Source organism: Solanum verrucosum, unplaced genomic scaffold (assembly GCF_900185275.1).
Source record: "Solanum verrucosum unplaced genomic scaffold, falcon-dt-bn FXZP01000262.1, whole genome shotgun sequence".
In the NCBI taxonomy this organism is placed as follows: Eukaryota; Viridiplantae; Streptophyta; class Magnoliopsida; order Solanales; family Solanaceae; genus Solanum; species Solanum verrucosum.
In genome coordinates this window covers 19332-41033 of record NW_026020366.1, presented here as the reverse complement: position 1 = coordinate 41033, position 21702 = coordinate 19332, and the positions used below count along the sequence as shown (strand labels likewise).

Genomic DNA, 21702 nt, shown 5'->3' with positions numbered 1-21702 from the left:
AGTTAGAACTCTCCCTCTCCATTGCCATTGTTAAGCTAAGTTTCAGATTTTGTTAAATTGACAACGATTGAAAATTTGATAGATGTTAATCTCTAAATCCTAATGTGTAAAAAAGAGGAAATTTGGGAAGAAGATGAGGAATTTGGGGGGAGGGGGGGTTCATTTAAAGAAGTTACAACTTTTTTAGAAATATATATATATATATATATATATATATATATATATATATATTATTATTATTGTTATTATTATTATTCTTTGTAAAAATTATTGTCCATTTAATATGTCATCAATGATTATAGCTCATGCATAAGATTTGTTGATCTGGGTGTCCATTAGGCACACCTATATCAAATAGAGATGTCTATTTAGTTGTTATGAACAACTTAAAAAGGCCATCTATGAATTTAGCTCTATACTATTAGCTCCCTTCTTGATGATTGCAAATATTTTTAGTATTGACATTTTATTGAGACTTGATACAAAATCAAGATAAAGTTAGAAAGTACATAGAGAGGATATAGAAGCTACTAGCTAAGTTGGTTTTTCTGTTTTTGATACCAACTAGAGTATATGCTTGCTTGCACTAGCAAATAACCCCCAAAAAGGAAAACAAATTCATGATTGGCTTTGGTGGAATAAGGAAAATAAGAACATCAACTTGTTGTACTAGTAGATGAGTTGCTAAACTCTCACCATTCAATTATTATTATTATATTAGTATGGTACAATTATCCTAGCTAGAATAACACATACCTCATTTTTCTCAATGTAACATCATTTGATTTGATATATAATTTATTTATTTTTTTATAAAAAATGTATAATATAAAATAAAATTTTAAATATTTACATAACTATAAATTATTCTTATTATACAAAAATGTGCCACGTGATTTTTTTAATGTATAACTTACATAAATCTCATAGTTTTAATATGAAATTACAATCTATCCCTCATTAGTTTGTAATTATATTAATTCCTTAAAAAGTAACACAAATCGGATACATTATAACATAAAGCGAATACATAATATGTAGCTCTAATACATTAATATGTAGCTCGGATACATTAAAAAAGTAAGGGATTTTAGAGGTTTTTAGAAATAGAAGGGGATATTGGAAATAAGAGAAACATAAAACGTGTATTTCAATAATTTTTTCTTTTTTTAATTTCTCACTCGGTGTTTGGTATCCACAATAGAGTCTGACTAAATTTGAATTCACGTCGAACAGTTTCACATTGAGGGTAAAATGTTTCCTAATAAAGGCGACTCTTGGAGCCCGACTAAATCCAAATTAATATTGAAAAATCTAAAATTGAGGATAAACCACTCCCTAACAAAGATGATTGAGGACTTTAAATTGAAAAACTCTAATTAAACATGAAGAAGCACTTACCATTCTACCAAAAATCTTATTAGTGTGACACATGAATTGAATGAAAAGGAGGAATGCCCCATATAATTGCATTTACTGGTGTAGCCGCTATTTCCTCCCACTTGTTTATGGAGATCAGTGGCAACCATTAGAGGTGTGGGTGTGGGGGTATTGCATTGAAATCCAAAAGAGCACAAAAACTAACCAATCCATGAGCTTCTCTTTTTAAACATTAACCACACATTTCATCTTTCGTGATTTCTCCTTGGTTCTTGGCCTAACTATTAGTACACTTTTTCAAGAATTCATTTTTATTTTTGTTTTTGTTTTTGTTTTGATGAACAAGAATCTAGGTGGGTGATTGAAAAGGGGACAACCCCACTTGTCTAATACACTATCTCAATCATCCTTCCTTTTCTTCTTCATCCATCTCCATATTTTCCTTTCTTGTTCTTTTTTTCATATACCTAGATTTGGTTTTCAAAATACTCCCTTTGATTTTTCCAAGAAAAGAGCTTGGTGCACAAAAAGTTGGTATTTTGATTAAAAGGGGTCTTTGTATCTGGACTCATCTCCTCTTTTTTCATTATTGGAGGATTTTTCCAGGTGTCAGAGGCCCATATCAGATCTGTGTACAAAAAAAATCCATTCTTTATTGTGCATATGAACACTAATGGATTCTTGATGTGGGAATTTCCATTTTAGAACAACCTTCTGTTTGTATGTACATAAATAGAGGATAACCTTCCACTTTCCCCATTTGCTCTTGTGTCTAAATTTATGTGAACACAAATTATCCATTGTTTCCATTTTTTTCCTCATAAGGGTAAAGGGTGTGTGTATATAGTAATAGAGTTTAATTAGTCAATCTTGTTAGAGTTTTGGCGAGGCCCACAGTTTGTTTTGGTGGGCTTCGTCAAGCTAATAGAAGTATAATATCTGTATTTTGTTAAGAAAGGGGAGGGGGTATTAGTTTAGTTTTATATAATTGTTACAGGAGAAAGAGTAAAACAAATGAGTTGAGTTTCTACTTATTTTACTAACCTTGCTTTTAACATAATTGGTCACCTAACTTTTGATCTTTTTCCCCACATGATTTATGCTTAAATTGATAACTTTTTTCAACTTTAACAAATGCTTTTCTTATTGATAGCTTGCTTTACTTTCATTACTTTCCTTTGTAAGTCTCTTTCCCTTAAACCACTTCCCTTATGGAGTAGTTCTGAGGTGAGATTGTTATCAATCTGGTTTTGGAATGATTTATTGATTTTGAACCCTTTCAAGAAAGGATTTTTAGAATCTTTAATGTCCTCAAATGTAATGACACTGAGGAGGAAGAGTTTCAGCTATAGAGTAGAGAATGTTGAGACAAATTCTGAAATGTCTGTGTTGGATTTGCCTGAATTGGTTTTGGAATGTATTCTTGAGAGGCTCCCACCTGAGGGACTTTATAGTATGGCAAGTGTTTGTAGCTCTTTGAGGGAGAAATGCGCAAGTAAATATCTTTGGGAAAAGCATATGAAAGAAAAATGGGGTAGAGTTCTTGGCCCTGCTGCTCATAGAGAGTGGTTGTGGCATATTTCTTCAAGAAATGATTCAAGTTTCTTTAATCAGGCCAAAAAAAGAGGTTTAATGACTTACCTCTCCCAGTTTTGGCCTATTTCATTAGTTAGATCTAATCCTAGCACTAGTTTCAAGAAAAAGGATCCCCCAGCTATTGATTCAATCATGTCTATGTATCTTGCTCTTGAATCTGGCAAGTTTTGGTTCCCTGCTCAAGTCTACAATCGCGAGGTATCATCGATTTTCTTGATTTTAAATCTTCAGCTTGAATAGTTTTTACCTTTTTTGTGTGTGTGTAATGTAATCACAAAGATTATTTTCTCTGTTTCCAATTGCAGAATGGGCATGTTGGTTTTATGCTATCTTGCTATGATGCTGAGCTTAGCTATAGTCGAAGAACCGACACTTTCCAGGCCAGGTAATTGGGAATATGTTTTCAGAATTTTCCATTGTAAGTTAGACAGGAATTCCTTCTACCTGTCATCAGCAAAAAACTACATATGGAATTAAAAAGGGATCAAGAAATTCTATCTTCTTGTTATATATATATTGTCGATGAATTAGGCGAAATCAGTTTGTTTTTCTAATTTGTTTGCAGATATCCTCCACATGGAAGGAGGGCAATGGCAATAGAGACAGGTGTAACATGGGATAGATTAAGAGTTCCCCCTCTTGATACCTCTCCACATGATCTTTATATCTCTGATTGCTTGACTGAATTATGCCCTGGTGACCGCATTGAGATTCAATGGAGAAGAAACAAAGAATTCCCTTATGGTTTGTTCCCTTATAAACCATTCAAACATTTTTCTATTTTCATTACTTTTGAAACAACTGTATATATTTATCACCTTGTTGAGCCGAGGGTCTATCGAAAACAGTCTCTACCTCCAAGGTCGGGACTGTTTGCATACACTCTATTCTACCCTCCGAAACCCCACTTGTGGGATTATGTTGTTGTTGTATTTCCTTTACTGCCTTTCCTCTTCCTTCCTATGTTACTTGGTGAAGTTAGGTAGTACTCTAAAATTCTTTAGTTGTGGTCTTGTGGATGGTGTGTTACAAACAGGAAAGAGGACTACTCCAAGTCCTACTTCCAACTTGTTAGAATCTTCTTTTTTTTTAAAAAAGGTCCTTGTTATCTTGATCCCTAAAACGTGTTGAACTGTTAAACCTGCCTTAATTGACCACAACTTTTTATTGATAAATTTTGGAATATATTTTCAATAGTACATCTTGGGAGTGCTATGAACAGTTATTTTTTTTAAAAAAAAAATGGAAGGTGGCCAGCCTTTCTTGTTTGGTAGAAAGTTGAATCAGCTGGTTAGTAGAAACTTGACATCCTATTATTTGATTTGATTCCACTGTCAATTTCTTTCTAGGAAACGTAACGAACTTTGATTGGTGTTTTGATGATATTGAAAAATCTATCTTTGGTTTTTCCAATCTTTGAATTTTTGTGGCATATTTTGTAGGCTGGTGGTATGGTGTTGTAGGCCACTTGGAAACGTGTGATGGAAATGAGTATTACTGCCGCTGTCATGAAAGTGGTGAGTTATTTCCCCTTTCACATCCATAGCTAGTATGTTTTTCAGCCGTATACTTTTATACCAAGTCAATTGGAGAATCCAGCCGTAACTTTACTTACCAGTTATCTGTTGATTGCCTTCTTAAACGGGCTGAATTCAAACATTTCACCTTATACACTGCTAAGCTTAGTTGCACGGACTCTTCACTTTTGATGCCGCACCTATCTCGGATTCTCCAAAAATACACTATTTTTGGCGAATCCGACACGCACCCGTTGGCATTTTTGAAGAGTCCAAGCAACATAGCTGCTAAGTCAATTATTCGACGGAACAAAATACAAGAAACATAAACTCCATCAGAATCAAGATCATAGGTCTCATTTGTGGTCCAGATTAATGACTATAATACACATATTCTTGTTAGATTGCTTAATTTCGAAGAAAAGGTGGACCTACAAAAAGCTTGTTAACCTCCGTAGTTGTGCATTCAAGATTTTCACACATATATGTAGGATAAGAAGACATCTTAGCTGTGAATTTTAATTCTAGCTAAATTGACAATTCATCATTATCACAAAATAGATAGACCTTTTCTTGAGTTAAGGCCCCTCTTTGACTCCCATCACTTTGCATGTGGGCTCATCTTTTATGTCACACAAGACAAGTCCTATTCATTTTGTCATTTTTTCTTCCAACATGGTCATAAGTGCTGTTTCAGTGGAGCATATTTAATAATATAAGCAATCTGAAAGAGACTTGTAATTTTCTCAGCCTATGATCCTTCCTTGTGGAGCTGCATTAGTGATGCCTCTTATATTAATATATAGATTGATTGTCCAAGATTTTCAATTTCATAGTCTTACAAATCTTGTGAAGTTTCACTATTAGTAACAACTTCACATCTCTTCCCTTATGTCATAGGGGGAACTCATGACTAGAAGCAATCGTTATGGTTTGTTTTGATATCCGGTAGGAAAAATGAAAAAGAAAAGGTCCATGCTTTAACTAAAGAACTACCTTTAACTTTAAGTAGGACTCTTAAGAGCTCTACCTTAGCAACTTTTTTTTCCCTATCTTTTCCTCACCAAATCTCTTTTTTTTTTGTGGAGTTCGTCAAGTTCTTACATAATTCAAATATTAACTTCTGGACCCCATATCCACACCTCATTTCATATTATATAGATTTTAAACTCATCTTTTGTTTGAAGTTATCAAAGCAAAATATGACAAGTCTGATTAAGATGGTAGTTTGGTGTGACTATATATTCACTTTGAACACCTTTTATCATTTGAGAAAATCAATCAATCAATCACTTGGTAATAGTCCTCAAGCCTTGATTTATTCAATCAATCAATAAACTATCTTTGTTTTTAAGTCGGCTATATGAATCGTCTATATCCAATTTCAATCTAAGCCCTTCATTTGTTAAAGTTCTATTCTTTCAATTTGTTAGAACTTCATGTAAGGTTTCACAGATTTACTTTCTAACATTATAAAGGAAGAAGTGTCAGGGGAATGAAGCAATAACAGATAGTCTAGTAGATATCAACTGTTCCAAGGAAAAATGAACTGACTACTCGAAATCTAATGCCATGTCTTCTAATGTTATGATACAGTACATAGCAATGCAAGTTCTTTTCACTTTGCAACTCCAAAGCTGTTATGTCGTAGTGTTTTGTCATGGTTTCTAAACCTCAATGTGGTGCTTGCAGATACTGTAGTGCTAGAGTTCAAGCAGTATACTCATGGATCTCGGTGGAGGACAACACACATTGATAGGAAAGATCATCGCGAGGAAGGAAATGAGGCTGATGGATTTTATGGAGGAATCCGGAAACTTCATAGCAATGAAGAGATTTCTATGTGGAGACGCCTGTGGCCATCCGATGTCTTGGAGTAAGTTGCAAGCTCTCCATTGTTGGCAAAAACCTCATTTGTTCCTTCAGAATGTGAGGAAGTTACACCTGAACTTGGAAGTTAGCCATTTTCAGTATACCACTTCCACTTCTATTGTTTTGTGATCAGTGGGGGAGTTATTTCGACACTGATCCTAATTGTTTGTAAAATGATTACCACGTTTACAGATCGATTTGTTTAGTAAAATCTATTAAATCTCTAATTTAGCTTCTTGTACCAAGGAATTAGATTGTTGATCCACCTTTAAGGTTTCTGTTGATCAATGAAAGGACAGAAGCTTGGTTATTGGAATACTTAATAAGTTTTATGTTCTAAAATAACTACAACTGCAAAAACTTAACCTCACGCTACTTATTTTTCTTTTGATTAATGAAAGGATAGAAATTTTGTTTTCTATTTGGAGTTTTCATCCTTTAGCAAGTTTTTGGGTCGAAAACTATGTTATTCTTTGTTGTGTTTCATTTGTTCTTAGATATATTAAATGATGATTCAAAAAAGCTTTTCATTGAAGATAAAATGTCACAAATATGTTCAACTCTATATGGAATATAAACTACTCATCTCCTTTCAAATGAAAAATCCTACACTTCATTCCTTTCATTGTTTAAGGATTTTGTCTGATAAAATTGGAATGATACATAGAAGATTAGCATGGCCCTTGCACAAAGATGACACTGTTTAAGGAGTTTTTCATGTTTACATTTCAGAAAAAAATAAAATAAAGAACCACAAACACTATTGATAGATTATCTCTTTCTTTAAGCTTACTACATTTACCTAGGACTTTCAAGTCCATAACCCAAACAAAGTGCTGGTTTGTACTTCACAATCACCAACTTTGACTCCCCTCCATTTACCTTTTTATTCCCCTTGAACTTGAAACTCAACTTCTTGAAGTAATTAGGCTTCCATAGTGCTGAAATTGGATTTATCATATTTCCTTCATTGTTCTCTTTTCCAAATGTTGCATATCTCACTAGCATTCCTTTAAATTTTTGCATTTTGGTTTGCACAAACACATTCCCTTCATTAGTTTTTTGGGCAACACCATTTGAAGTGGTCTTGCTGGGTTTGAGCTTAGGCTCTTTTGTTCCAAAAAGCAAGTTCTTGGGGTTCTTGGATTCTTTTGAGGTTGGCCCAATAGTCATAGAATGGTTTAGAACCCATCTTCCATATGATGCTCCCTTGGCCTTAGACTCTATGGGCTTTCTTGTATTTGGGCTTGAAGGTTGAATTGGTGACATGGAAACAATTTCTTTTCTCATCTCCTCAATAGTCCATTCCAAATTTTGTGCTCTAAATGGTGAATGTGACCTTGTGCGCCTATGGTGATGATTTGGATTGCTATCCCTCCCCCTATTATCTTCCTTCATCACCTTTTGCATGGCAACAACAAAAGGATCGATGCCTCGTCGAGCAAACGAGGACTTAACCATAGCACTTGGAGAGATAGTTAAGCATGTAATCGATCGTTGACTAGTATATAATTTGATGTCACGTTCACATTGGAGCCTTGGTGGTAGTTTAAGGGGCATGACATGACCGTTAGAGAAAAGTTCATCCGCAAATGCCATCTCGGGGAGTGAGCCACCCCTCTCTCTTCGTTTCTCGTCCCACGATTGATCATCTTCAGAGTGGTCAAAGTTCTCATGACATGTCTCAAACTCCACACAACTTGTATCAAACTTTTTGCTTGTTTCAAATTCAAAATCATTCAGGGTGGTCAACCCACAATCGCCACCCTCAGCTATAGTGCTACCAACCCTTTTACCCGGGCTAGCCGGGGCGCTATGGTAATATTGCACCATGTAAGAAGTTGGACTTGTTGGTGCTGTCACATAGGGAGAAGTTGAAGGTGGAGATGAAAAATCCATAGGGTAGAGAATTGTAGTTTAGACAAAAGGCAAATTGAGAAGTTTTGAATTTGCTCTTTAAGAAGTAACTAAAGGAGTTTGAGTGCTTATTATTTTGCTCCTGAATTTAAGGATTGCCTTAAAGTCACAAGCACTACTACCATTTTATTTGATTCTAAAATAATCTTCAAAGCTAAATAAACATAGAAAATATACTCATTCATGTCCCTAACTATAGACTAAAGCTTAAAAGCTAGCATTCAAAATATTGGTGTATAGTTGTTTGATTAAAAAATAGTCATATGTGGACCAACCACAAGAATATTATTATGTATATATTTGGATATTTGTTGCTTCTTTCTTGGACTCTAATGCTGTTCAAAGACAAAAAAATAAATTGTTTTTTATTTATTAGAGTTAGTGAAAGATGACTTTTTGGTCTTCTATTGTCTATCACAATCCTCTTCTAATGCTAATGTTTGGGATATTATAATTTGTGGGACCAGACAAGAGTAATAAAGGGATGAAAAATAAATACAAGTCTTAACCAAAATATAATTGTATTCTTGTCCATCTAATAATTTTCAGATATATATACCTTTTTGATTTTATGCCCGTGTAGTGATACCCTTTTATGATTTTGTTGCAATAAAGAAAAAAAAAAATTCTCTTCAAAGTGCCGTCATTAGAAATGAGTCCTATGATACGAAAATGCTGATTAGTCAAATTTTAATATGAATATCAGACATAAAGTGAAAAATTAAAAAAAAATGAAAATTTAAATGACCACTCAATTTATAGTAATTGATCATCCAAACCACTCAACTTTGTATTATCTTCCAAAAGTGATTTAGCTTTGCCTATCAGCTTCCATGGTTAAGAATTGAGTCAGGTTTAATATAAGTTGGGTCCTAAATAAATCTAAATATTAACTTATTTATTTTTCTAGAAACTTATAGATGTCACATAATTAAATAGGTATTGAAAATAGTATTTCCGACTAAGATAACTATGGAAACTAACTAATCAAAATTAAATAACTTTTTTGAGACAATAAAATTGAGTAACTCTATATGGTCAATTAGACCATAAGTTTAATAACCATTCATATTCATGCAAGTCTATACATCCAATACCTATATATTACTTTATAATTTATACTTTAGTAGTCTCATTTCAATTTTTTTCTTTTAAGTTCTAACCACTCCATGATGAATTAGTTGCCACCCGTGAATATATATATATATATCCTCGATACGTGTGTTGCATGTGTACGTCAAATTATATAAAATGCATTTGTGTAAATATAATATGAATACTATTATAAAAGTAAATTTTGTGATAAATAATTATACATGAAAGAAAACTGCTTTAGTTTGTACTTTGTAGTATTTTATTTATTCACTTTCCAATTTTTGTATGTGATGCAAAACATGTATGCAAACAATAAAAACACCAATGGAGAAGGATGAAGAAGAGTGTACACAAATTTTATCATTGTCTCATAGAGATAAAGATGTTGCCATATGATGATATAAGATAAATTATTTTTCGATTGTATTTGTATATTTTCTAAATTGCTCTTGTTTAAATATGTATTTTTTTTTTCCTTTTGTAGTCATTCTTAGAAAAACATCTTCCACTATAAGTATTAACAAGGTGATTTTTTTTTGTCTAACTCATATTAACATACAAAAAAATTTAAGCACTTCAATTTAATTTTTTTAATAATTAGTGTGTGTCCAATAGCGTTTACAAACTCGTAGATTTAATTATAAGGTACAATTGAAATAATGTCGTAATAAAATGTAGCGATTCCTTTCGGTTGCTAGGGTAGGCCAACAGTGAAAGAAATGAGTTAGAAAACTTTTCACGTATAAGTGATTTAAAAATTATAAGTTAGGCCAGTCTCAGAGAATGGATGGGGTGATATGTCTGAGCTTGGATCATGTTTTCTAGTAGCTAAGACATTAAAAAGTTCACGGGCCTTTCGAAATCGAATTCGGGTGAGTAAAACTCATGGTATTGGATTTGGCATGAAAAGGTTAGTCTAGAACATCATGATTCTGTCACGATCCAAAGTAGCCCCTAGGCGTAACATGAAGTATAAGATCCCAAGAGGCCCCATACAAGCCACTTAGCATTCATAACATAAGAAATAAGAAATAGACAAAAATATTTGAAAGACAGTTTCAATGTATCAAAGTTGTTATAAAGCAAAGCGGAAATTCTAGCATCGTCTCAATAGCCATCTAGTACATAAGAATGAAATCTGGGCAAAACCTGTACATCATGTTCAAAAACTGAAAGTAAGGAAAAACTGAAAACAATAAATATCCGTCCTCGAAGGATGAGGTCTCACCAAAGATCGAAATCTCCTCAACGAACTCTAACCATGAAACTGGAACCCTGGCTGTCGGACCCTTCATTTGGGGAAATGTAGGAAACAGTATGCGTTAGTACAAAATATGTACCAAGTATGATCGCCATGCATAAAACATATGAAAAAATGCTTAAAGAGAGATACCTTCTAGGATGCAATGACCAAGCTAAACATGTGATAAGAGTTAGAAAACACGAGTCATAAAACATTGTCAATGCACATAATCATCATCTTAAACACGCATGAGATACTTCCTTGAAGTAACTTTAATTCATCATAACTTGCTTGTGGGAAGTAGCCTTAACTGACATATAAGACCATGTGAGCTATTAACATGGAATCCGGTGTCTCCCACACCAAAAATAGTTGTCCTACTTGCCACGGTAAGGACCATCAATTGCTAGCTTATGTGGACCCACTAGCTAATGTCTATCTAGACACTTCTATGTTGGCACATAGTTTATGGGACATGGGTAATCACCACTTGTCCACTCGGTTCTAAGCTTAACTTCCACAAAATAGTTCTTATTTATATTCATCTTAGCTCTTAAAGGAACATGGGTAGTCACCTCTCGTCCTTACATCATGTGACATGGGTAATCGCCTCTTGTCATTCAATTAAAGAGAATGGGTAATCTCCTCTTGCCTCATCATTAGAATACCTTCTTAGCATTGATTCATTTTAGGTGAGAAAACCTTTTAACCCTAAGAACCCTTATCATGTGAGAAAACCTTTCACAATTCATACTTTCATGTGTATATGAGAAATCCTTTCAACAACACAACAATAAACAACATGATTGATACTTCACTCTCAAAGCATCCTTAAAACATTTACATAAATTTCACGAGAACATGTTTGATTTCATACTCTTCTCTTTCATAATCCAAAACCCACATTATATGATCATAACTTAGAAAAACATGGAAATTACATGAGTTTCATCAAAAAAAGAGAAGAGATTAACTCAATTCATGCATAAAAGACCATAATTCAATCAATTAGATCAACAATCAAAGGAACCCATGACATGGAAGAAAACCATAACTCAATTGGGAAATTTTAACTTTGAAAATTGGAGAAGTTTGAAACTCCATGGATGAAAGCTATCATACCTTTATGCCAAAAGCTTGACTTCAATGGGAGAATTGTAGAGTTGACTTGAAACCCTAGATTGGACCCTTCTTCTTCTTCAACTTCTAGAGAGAGTAATATTTAAGAGGTCTTCTTTTGTGAATTTGAGAGAATGATTTAAATTGGAAATTTTTTGGGGATATAGGGGTTTTGGTGAAGGGTAAAATGACATAATATTAGGATAAAATAATTAGGAAAAGACCCAAAAGCCCCTAAAAATAATAACTACCGATCTAGATGATGGCCAGATCGACGTTCTGTTTGTCAGATCACGGACCGTCCTGGTAGGGCGTCGTTTGGATCAGAGGCTAGGTTCTGAGGCCTTGATCGATGGACCCCCCTACACAGACCGTGGATCCAACGACGTTTCGTTGGTCGTGGTTGTGGATCTTGACTTTTGATCCTGAATTTTGTCTAAGATGGGGCTCACCTATGAGACCTACCTACGACTCGTACATTGAACGACAGACCGTCCTGGTGAACCATTGAAAATGAATTGGAACTAGACATTTTGAAAAAACTAACTGGCCAATTCAAGGATCCAACCTACGGTTCGTGCATCAAACGATGGACCGTCGGGGTGTCTGTTGGTCATGGCACCATATTTCTTAAAAGCTGAATTTTTTACCCTTTCTCAAATATGAGGTGTTACATTATGTCCCCCTTGGGATCATTCGTCCTAGAATGAGATTCAAGATATCATAAGGAAGGTAGGAACTCAAACCTAACAACCCAACATGCATGTAATTACATAAATGCTCATATCCGAGGAGGAAACATCAACTTCAAGCTAAAGCATGTTCAAAATATCATACCATGAAGTCAATATGCAACTCATACTAAATGCACATAACATGTAGAAATCAATCAAGTTGACTCATTTTCTCAAAAATTAAACTTTTTCATGAACATGCATAAATAAGGAAATCGTGGAAATATCGAAGACACATGACAACAAAAGAGTAAACCATGAGGAACTCAATACCTCAAGCTAAAGTAGGGGTAGAAGGAAAGAGATGAGGATATCAGGACATCATATCGGCCTCGGCCTCCCAAGTAGCACCCTCAACTAACTGATTCCTCCACAAAACTTTCACGGAAGGAACTTCTTTATTTCTTACTTCTTGACTTGTCGGTCTAAGATCTCTACCGGTACTTCCTCATAAGAAAGGCTCTACTTAACTCCCAAATCTTCTAAGGAAACTATAGATGTCGGATCACCGACACATTTCTTCAACATGGAGACATGGAAAACTAGATGCACTGATGCTAACTCATTAGACAATTCTAGCTCATAAGCAACCTTACCAATACGCCTCAAAATCTGATATGGGCTTACATATCGGGGACTAAGCTTCCCTTTATTACCAAATCTCATTACACCCTTCATGGGTGAAATTTTCAAATAGACCCAATAATTATCAAACTCAAGATCTCTTCTTCTAACATCGACATATGACTTTTGGTGACTTTGAGCCATTTTCAACCTTTCTCTAATTAGTCAAACTTTTTCCATAGCCTCATGTACCAACTCAGGACCTATTAGGGTAACTTCACCCACCTCAAACCAACCTATAGGGGATCTACACCACCTACCTTACAAGGCCTCAAATGGAGCCATACTAATACTTGAGTGATAACTATTGTTATATGCAAACTCAATCAAAGGCAAATGATCATCCCAATTTTTAACCGAACCTAAAATTTTACACCATTTTAGTGGTTAAATATTTCTTTTTAGATTTAAATTAAATATTTTGGTTTTACATATTTTAGTAAGTTTATTGTAAAAATATTTGAAAACCACAAAAAATAGAGTTATGTTTTAAGTTAAGTTTTGTTTTCAATTTATTCAAAAGAGAAGAAAATGTTCAAATATACTAGTGTTTCTTAATTATTATTTTTAATTAGCTATTATTTTTTAAATTTATATTAATGTAAAATAATTAGTTAATATTTTTAATTATTATATTTCATATTTATATATACCTACACATTATCCCACTACCCCCACTTCCTCACACAACAACACCCACTTCCCATACATTCCCCACTCACTATACAGGTACTACTATATACACCCTCAACCCACACAATACAGAGAAGGAACCAACACTTGACAAAAAAAAAGGAAGAAAAAGAAAGAACTCTCAACCTTACCAAAGATACTCATACGTATAGAAAAGAAAAGAAAAATCAGTAAAAAATCCCACAAACCAAGAGAAAAACACACACACACAACTACACAACACAACAACACAAAAAATACACAAGAAAGAGAAAAAAAAAAACAGCGCACACACAAAGAAAAGATTTGTGAGTGTTTCAGAGCTTCGGTCAAATCTTGCAGTACTTTCATTTGAGGTTCAACTTTACCTTATATCTTTAATTTATTTATGGAAGTTGATGTAATTATGTGATAATTTTTTTTTTATAGTTTTGTTTCCTTCATAATTTGATTGAAATGAGTATCGACATCTTTAGTTTATTTTGAGAGTTAAAATAAACTGTTCGCAATCTTGAGTTATATATTTATGTTATTACTTAGTGCAAATCTTTAAAAGATGAATAAAATCCCATTATTATGTAAGAATTTATTTTGTTGTTATTCAGTTTTGTTGTGCCTAAGCCATTGTTTTTATGACATTGTTATAGCTTAAGGTTGATATCAATTGTATGTTCAAATTTATGTATTTTTTTTTGGATAAATAGGTCATTACCCAAATAAACAAAAAATAAGTTATGTCATTGAACTTGAATTTACTCCATTTTAGGTTGGTTAAATCCTTGAATATGAAGATTAATTTAATTAAAAATATCATCAATTAATATAATAATGGAATGAAAAAAAATAATTTTCTAAAATTCACAAAAATAAGAGTAAGTACTTTTAATACTAGATAAGTTTTAGGCACGTTAAAAATATTTGTTTCAATTAAGAATGTGGTTATACATCTTTGTTGAGACACTTAAAAATATTAAAGGATGCAGTGACACACCTTGTCCAATACTATAATTAACTTTCGTTAATTTAAAATTAAGACTTATAGATAAAATCATTCGCGAATAAGGCAGTTATGCCTCTAAATGTCAAGATCTAGAATGCAGTTATGCATCGTGTTTAAGACTAATAAAAGTTCAACAAAATAAAAATAAAAAAATGCAAAATCTTAGCTTATAAAATATATCAAAATATAGTTTAAAAATAATTAGAAGTCAATAAAAGCGACCGTGCTAGAACCACGGGACTCGAGGGATGCCTAATACCTTCCCAACAGAATTCCTTACCTGAATTTCAAGGCTGCAGACCAAAAATAAAAAGTCATTTCCTTTTGATTAGAGATTAAAATGAAAAAGGTGACTTGAAACACCATAACTCAATTCCAAGTGGCGACTCTGAAAAAAATAAAAATAATCCCTAATCAATAACGTAACTTAAATTGGAAAAACCCTTCTGCCGGTCGAAAAAGGGGTGTGACATCAATTTCCCTTGAAATCAATCACACATGCTCTCAACATATCTTCCAAAGTTTGGATAGTACACTCTGCTTGTCCATCTGCTTGTGGGTGAAAGGCCGTACTAATCTTAGCACAAGTACCAAGACCTTTTTGGAAGGATTTCCAAAACTGAGAAGTGAATTGAGTATCACGATCTGAGATAATGGATAAAGGCACTCCATGCAATTTTACCATCTCTCTCAAGTACAACTTAGCATAGTCTTCCGCCAAGTAAGAAACCTTGAAGGGAATGAAACGAGCCGATTTGCTAATGTCTTGGGATAAACCTCCTGGTTTCTGATGCTCAACTTTGATTTGTTGACAATTGGGACACTTAGCCACAAACTCCGCAATATCCCTCTTCATCCTATTCCAGCAATAGATTTCCCACAAATCATGGTACAGCTTGGTGTCTCCTGGGTGAATGGAATATCGGGAATTATGAGCTTCTGACAAGATCTATTCTCTTAAGCCATCAACATTAGGAACACATAACCGAGCTTGATATTTAAGTACCCATTCCCCCCTTGGGAGAAAGACTCTACGAACATTTTAAGCACCGCTTTCTTTAATTCAACTAAAGTCGCATCAAGACCTTGCGTGGCTTTCACATTAGCCACAAAAGACGATTCTGAACCATAACCCCACCTTTGGTAGAGTCCACTAACTGAACAACCAATCGGGCCAATCTATAAACGTCTCGAACTAACTCTTTCTTATCATCTTGGATGTGAGCAACGCTACCCATAGATAACCGACTTAGAGCATCTGCCACCACACTCCCCTTACCGGGGTGATAGAGAACACTTATATCATAATCCTTCAATAACTCAAGTGACCTTCTTTGGCGAAGATTTAGATCTTTCTGATTAAACACATATTACAAACTCTCGTGGTCGGTAAACACATCCATATGAACACCATACAAATAGTGCCTCCAAACCTTTAAGGCAAAAATAACCGCCGCTAGCTCAAGGTCATGGGTAGGATAATTATTCTCATGAATCTTAAGTTGCCGTGAAGGATAGGCAATGATTTTCCTATTTTGCATAAGCACACATCCTAGCCCAATTCCCGTGGCATCACAATAAATAACAAAACCACCAGTCCCTTCTGGTAAAGTCAACACTAGACCAAAAGTAAGTCTATCTTTCAATTCCTGAACACTCTTTTCATATGCTTCAGACCATATGAACTTAACCTTCTTTTGAGTCAATGCTGTCAATGGAGAGGCAATTGATGAAAACCCCGCAACAAACCTTCTATAGTAACTAGCCAAACCCAGGAAGCTTCTAATATCTGAAGGGGATAGAGGTCTAGGCCAACTCTAACCGCATCCGTCTTCTTAGGATCTACCTCAATACTATTCCTTGAAACAATATGACCAAGAAAAGCCATGGACCTCAGCCAAAACTCACATTTGTTGAACTTAGCAAAGAGTTGTTGGTCCTTGAGAACTTGTAACACAATCTTCAAATGATCAACATGTTCACCTCCACTTCTTGAATAGATCAATATATCATCAATGAACACAATCACAAACATGTCAAGGTACTATCTAAACACCCTATTTATCAAATCCATAAATGCCACTAGAGCGTTAGTCAGGCTAATAGACATCACTAAAAACTCATAATGACCATACCGAGTTCAAAAAGCCATCTTCAGAATGTCATCTTCTTTCACCCTTAATTTGTGATAACCCAACCGAAGGTCAATCTTGGAAAAGTAACTTGCTCCTTGAAGTTGGTCAAACAAATTCTTAACGGTAACCTTTTTTAACTGTTGATAGTCAATACACATATGAAGAGAACCATCTTTCTTTCTAACGAAGAAGACTGGAGCACCCCATGGAGAGATACATGGTCGGATGAAACCCATTTCTAATAAATCTCTCAATTGTTCCTTTAACTCCTTAAGTTCTACAGGAGCCATTCGGTAAGAGGGAGTATAGAGGTTGCGTATCTCTTCTATTTCCCTTTCGGGAGGAATACCAGATAAATCATCTGGGAATTCTTTTGGAAACTCATTAATCACGGGGACCGACTCAAAAGTAGGGGTTTTAGAATCTACATCCCTCACTCTAACTAGATGGTAAATGAAACCCTTAGAAATCATCTTTCTAGCTTTAAGACGAGACAAACTGACCCTTAGGCATATAATTTCTCCCTTTCCACTCTAGGACATACTCATCTGGAAACTGAAACTTGACTACAAAAGTTGTACAATCAATAGAAGCATAACATGAGTGCAACCAATCCATACCAAGGATAACATCAAAATCTAACATATAAAGCTCTACCAAATCAACAAGAGTAACTCTATGGGACAAGAAGACGGGACACTTTCTGTAGACCCTCTTAGCCACAATAGAATCACCAACATGAGTAGAGATCAAAAAGGGATCTAACAACATATCTGGATCACAAAAGACAAGGTAGCACCGGGATCAAGTAAAGCATAAACATCAAGTTGAAAGACTTTCAACATATCGATAACCACCACGGGAGAAACCTCTTGATCCCCACGAGTCAGAAGTGCATTGAATCTGTTTTGCTTGGAAGAATTTAGACCCCAACCACTTGGACCTGATGAATGATTAGGTTGAGCCCTTCGGTGATTATGTCCTTCATTGTTAGCAACTGAAGGACAATCTCTTATCTTGTGGTCCATCTTACCACAACAAAAACAAGTATTGGAACCCTCTAGACATTTATCCTCATGCTTTCTTCCATACTTAGCGCAAGTAGGCAATAAAGACCCACTACCATTTCCTCCTCAAGGCTTAGGGTTAGACACCCTATCTTTGTTGAACTTAGAAGGAGCATTGGAGGAACCTTGACTGGAAAACCTTTGTCGAAACATAGAACGACCATGTCCATCAGACCTTGAATGAGAAAAGTTACCATCACCGGTCTTAGCCCTCTTTGCCTCCCTAGATTTTTTCTTAAGTTTTTCATCTTCAATTTGTTGAGCATGAACCATGAGAATAAATATATACATATCATTAACAAGCATGGCGGTACGACGTTCCTTAACCACCATTTTGGACACTCCCGAAACAAACCTACTTATCCTTTTCCTAGGATCAAAAATCATAGTAGGAGCATATCGAGAGAGTTATGTAAACTTCAAAGAATATTTCTTCACACTCATACTTCCTTGATAAAGGTTGATGAATTCAAACACCTTTGCCTCCCTCATCTCAAGGGGAAAGAACGTATCAAGGAAAACAACCTTAAACTTTTACCAATTGAGAGGACCCAAGTTTTTGGCCTCCCCTCTTTCCATTGGTTGTACCATATTTGAGTAACACCCTTAAGTTGATAAGCGGCCAACTCCGCCTTTTTCACCGGCGTCACTCCCATGATCATCAACACCTTGTAAACCTCATCAATGAACTCTTGAGGATCTTCCTCAACCTGGGATTCATTCTAGTGAAGTCCCTCACTCTAGATGCCCCCGTACCCACATTTGGGTTCACGTGAACCATAACCTCCTTATTGGCTTGGTCCGTCTTGGCTTGGGCCAACACTTGAAAAAAACATCTCTAAAATCTGAATTAGTCACTTGCTCAGCCAAAGGATCGATCGGAACTTGAGGAGGAGCTTCTTGATTCTCATTATCCCTCACATTCCTTCTAGCATAAGATCTTTGAGTATCCATCTCCTGTAGAGCATCAGATAAGAATTAGGAGAGAAACCATATAGAGTTAAACTCTATCGCACGACTTTAGAGTAATGAAAGAAGTGGAGTTTCCTAGACATCTTGTAGCCTCTCATTAATAAATGTGGCGCGCTTCACACTCATGCACAAGACTCTACTCGACGACGCTTATGAGACTTCCTAGGACATTTCTAAACCTTGTGCTTTGATTACCATGTTTGTCACGACCTAAGGTAGTCCCTAGGCGTAACATGACGTATAAGACCCCAAGAAGCCCCGTACAAGCCACTTATCGTTCATAACATAAGAAATAGACAAAAAGATTTGAAATATAGTTTTAATGTATCAAAGTTTTTATAAAGCAAAGCGGAAATTCTAACATCATCTCAATAGCCATCTAGTACATAAGAATGAAATCTGGGGGAAACCTGTACATCATGTTCAAAAACTGAAAGTAAGGAAAGAATGAAAACAATAAATGTCCATCCTCGAAGCATGAGGACTCACCAAAGCTCAAAATCTCCTCGACGAACTCTAGCCACAATACTGGGAATCCTACATTTGAGGAAATGTAGGCAAGAATATGCGTTAGTACAACATATGTACCAAGTTTGATAGCCATGTATAAAACATATTTTTTTTCTTTTCTTTTTCTTCTTCTTCTCTAGTCAAATTCTTTATTTTAGTGATTTTTTTTATAAAAATGAATTCATACATTTTCTAGAATTTATTGAATTATTGATAACAAAACTAATTATTTTTCTAAGAAAATTTAAAATTTTGTAGGTATCATCAATTACTCCTTTTCATATAACTTCAAAATTAGAAATGATAATTTTAAAAAAATCAATGAATTCCCCTAAAATTGAGAGAACTTAATTAAAATAGGATAAAAAAAGACTATATGATACTTCCTAATCATTTTAAAATCTAATGGGTTCATCAAATTGTTCGAAATGTAAGAAAATATTTAGATAAAGTTTTAACAATAAAGAGAGTAAAACTAATAGTAGTAAAAAAAGGAAGGTGAAGTTGTGGTAAATATGGTGACATTGAAAGTGAGAAGCTTCAATGGAGATGACAATGAATAATTGAAGAAGAAAAAAGAAAGAAAGAGAAAAAAATAAAAGGAAAAAAGTTTAAAATAATAAGATAAATAAGAAAATATATTTTAAAGTAAAAAACTTGTAAAAATAAAATTATATTAGTTATTTTAGGTTGCTCACTCTCTTTGAGAGAGTGCACCCACTCTTTATGTCAGGTGGACAAAAAATGACGTAATAATTTCAGTTCAAGATTGTTTAGTGGGGTAATAGGACGCCCGCATAGTTAATGTGTCTTTAAAAATTCGGGACAAGTTCAGGTGTTACTTTATGTCTTTTCTGGATAATAAATAATGCTCACATAAGCTTACCCTACATTAACAGCTTAACAATACTATCTAGGCACACATGAAAAATCATAAACTTAATTAGAACCTTGTCTTACTACATATGATCTCGGGTACACCCCTTAATGCTTTTGCTAATCTAATAACTTAGTCATACTTCATTTCTCTCATCTAAGGGGCATAACACCACACTTGTACCACTCACATTCATTTCAACTCACACTTTAATTACTCACCTACTCTATGTGAAATCTACCAGATCAAATCTCAAAACTAACATCATCACCCTCGTGTTGTCATCTATTATTTTTTATCATGACAATCATCTCAAATTTAAGCTTAGTATCTATAGTAATAAACACAAAAATTCATATAATTGCTCACATCTTATACTGCTTACGATTACTAGATAAAATTAAGAAACACTCACCCACTAAGACCTCATGACAAGTAGTCGATCTTTATCTCTTAACCTACCTATTTAGATATTACCATCACATTACCTTTCACAATTTAAGTACCATTTACCCACTTACTACACATCATTACGTAATTAGTTCTATAATCCTCTAAATACCATGGGGTTCTCCTTTTAAAAATCGCAAGTCTAGCTTAGATCTATCACATCACGAATACTCGGCTCTTCTATTCAACACCTATACGTGGTCAGTACCAATGCATTGACACATCATCATAAACTTCTTTGTGGTTAAAGTATACCCTAACTCATTGTCATGACCCGAGCCTATTTCTGGTCCCTAAGCAAACCCTCATCCTGACTGACTACAAGCAGAAGACTAACTCAAGCGTACAAAGCTTAAAACAGACTAAAATTCAATAAAATCCATTTTGCAAATTTTTAACTCAAATAAACAACTTAGAATAAAAATATTATATTTAACTCGCCATTAAATAGGCAACTTAAGTCTTTAAAACATTTAACAAAATAAATGAACAAACTTTTGAAACTCTACTGTCTATCTATGAAGCCTCTAAATGAGAAAGATGGAAGTGGGATAAGACCCACGACCTCCTGACAACTAATATAACTGAAAGTAAAAGTGGAACCCTCCAGAAGAAAGGAGGCTCACCATAGCTAACTCGAACTCCCTGTGGTATCAACGAAGCTCCTATTGATGACCTTGAAAACCTGTATCTGCATCATGAAACGATGTAGGCCAGATGGCTCAGTACGTGGAGTGTACGAGCATATAAGGGGAATTCTAAAGCATAAACATAAGCTTGAACTAGTAGCAAAGAAACATACTTACCTCTTCTCCAACTTACTCAACTCAAGGAATACTCGAGGATACTCAAAACTACTCAAACTTACTCAACTCAGAAGTACTTAATGATAAGATACTCAACTCATTAATAAGGTTCTCAA

General features: G+C 34.6%; 2 protein-coding genes and 1 non-coding gene across 3 annotated transcripts; 2 read left to right on the top strand and 1 right to left on the bottom strand.

Moving 5' to 3' along the window:
• Positions 1-1845: 1845 nt before the first annotated feature.
• On the top strand, positions 1846-6681 carry LOC125837838 (F-box protein At2g32560-like). The gene is made up of 6 exons (XM_049516907.1): positions 1846-1856; positions 1896-3174; positions 3282-3361; positions 3542-3720; positions 4419-4493; positions 6186-6681. The coding sequence occupies exons 2-6, from the start codon at positions 2515-2517 to the stop codon at positions 6371-6373; spliced, it is 1182 nt and encodes a 393-aa protein (XP_049372864.1). The 5' UTR covers positions 1846-1856; positions 1896-2514; the 3' UTR covers positions 6374-6681.
• Positions 6682-6989: 308 nt separating this feature from the next.
• LOC125837933 (U6 spliceosomal RNA) lies at positions 6990-7090 on the top strand. The gene has a single exon (XR_007443545.1). It is a non-coding gene; the product is annotated as a U6 spliceosomal RNA (small nuclear RNA).
• A 73-nt stretch (positions 7091-7163) lies between these two features.
• On the bottom strand, positions 7164-8264 carry LOC125837839 (uncharacterized). The gene has a single exon (XM_049516908.1). The coding sequence runs from the start codon at positions 8262-8264 to the stop codon at positions 7164-7166; it is 1101 nt and encodes a 366-aa protein (XP_049372865.1).
• Between the last annotated feature and the right edge of the window lie 13438 nt (positions 8265-21702).

What these genes read in the sequence shown, in the direction of transcription:
- LOC125837838 (XM_049516907.1), top strand. Translation starts at nt 2,515, where the DNA reads ATGCTTTTCTTATTGATAGCTTGCTTTACTTTCATTACTTTCCTTTGT. An exon ending in AAACAAAGAATTCCCTTATG is followed by an intron (nt 3,721 to 4,418) that starts GTTTGTTCCCTT and finishes CATATTTTGTAG; the next exon opens with GCTGGTGGTATGGTGTTGTA. An exon ending in CTGCCGCTGTCATGAAAGTG is followed by an intron (nt 4,494 to 6,185) that starts GTGAGTTATTTC and finishes TGGTGCTTGCAG; the next exon opens with ATACTGTAGTGCTAGAGTTC.
- LOC125837839 (XM_049516908.1), bottom strand. Translation starts at nt 8,264, where the DNA reads ATGGATTTTTCATCTCCACCTTCAACTTCTCCCTATGTGACAGCACCA.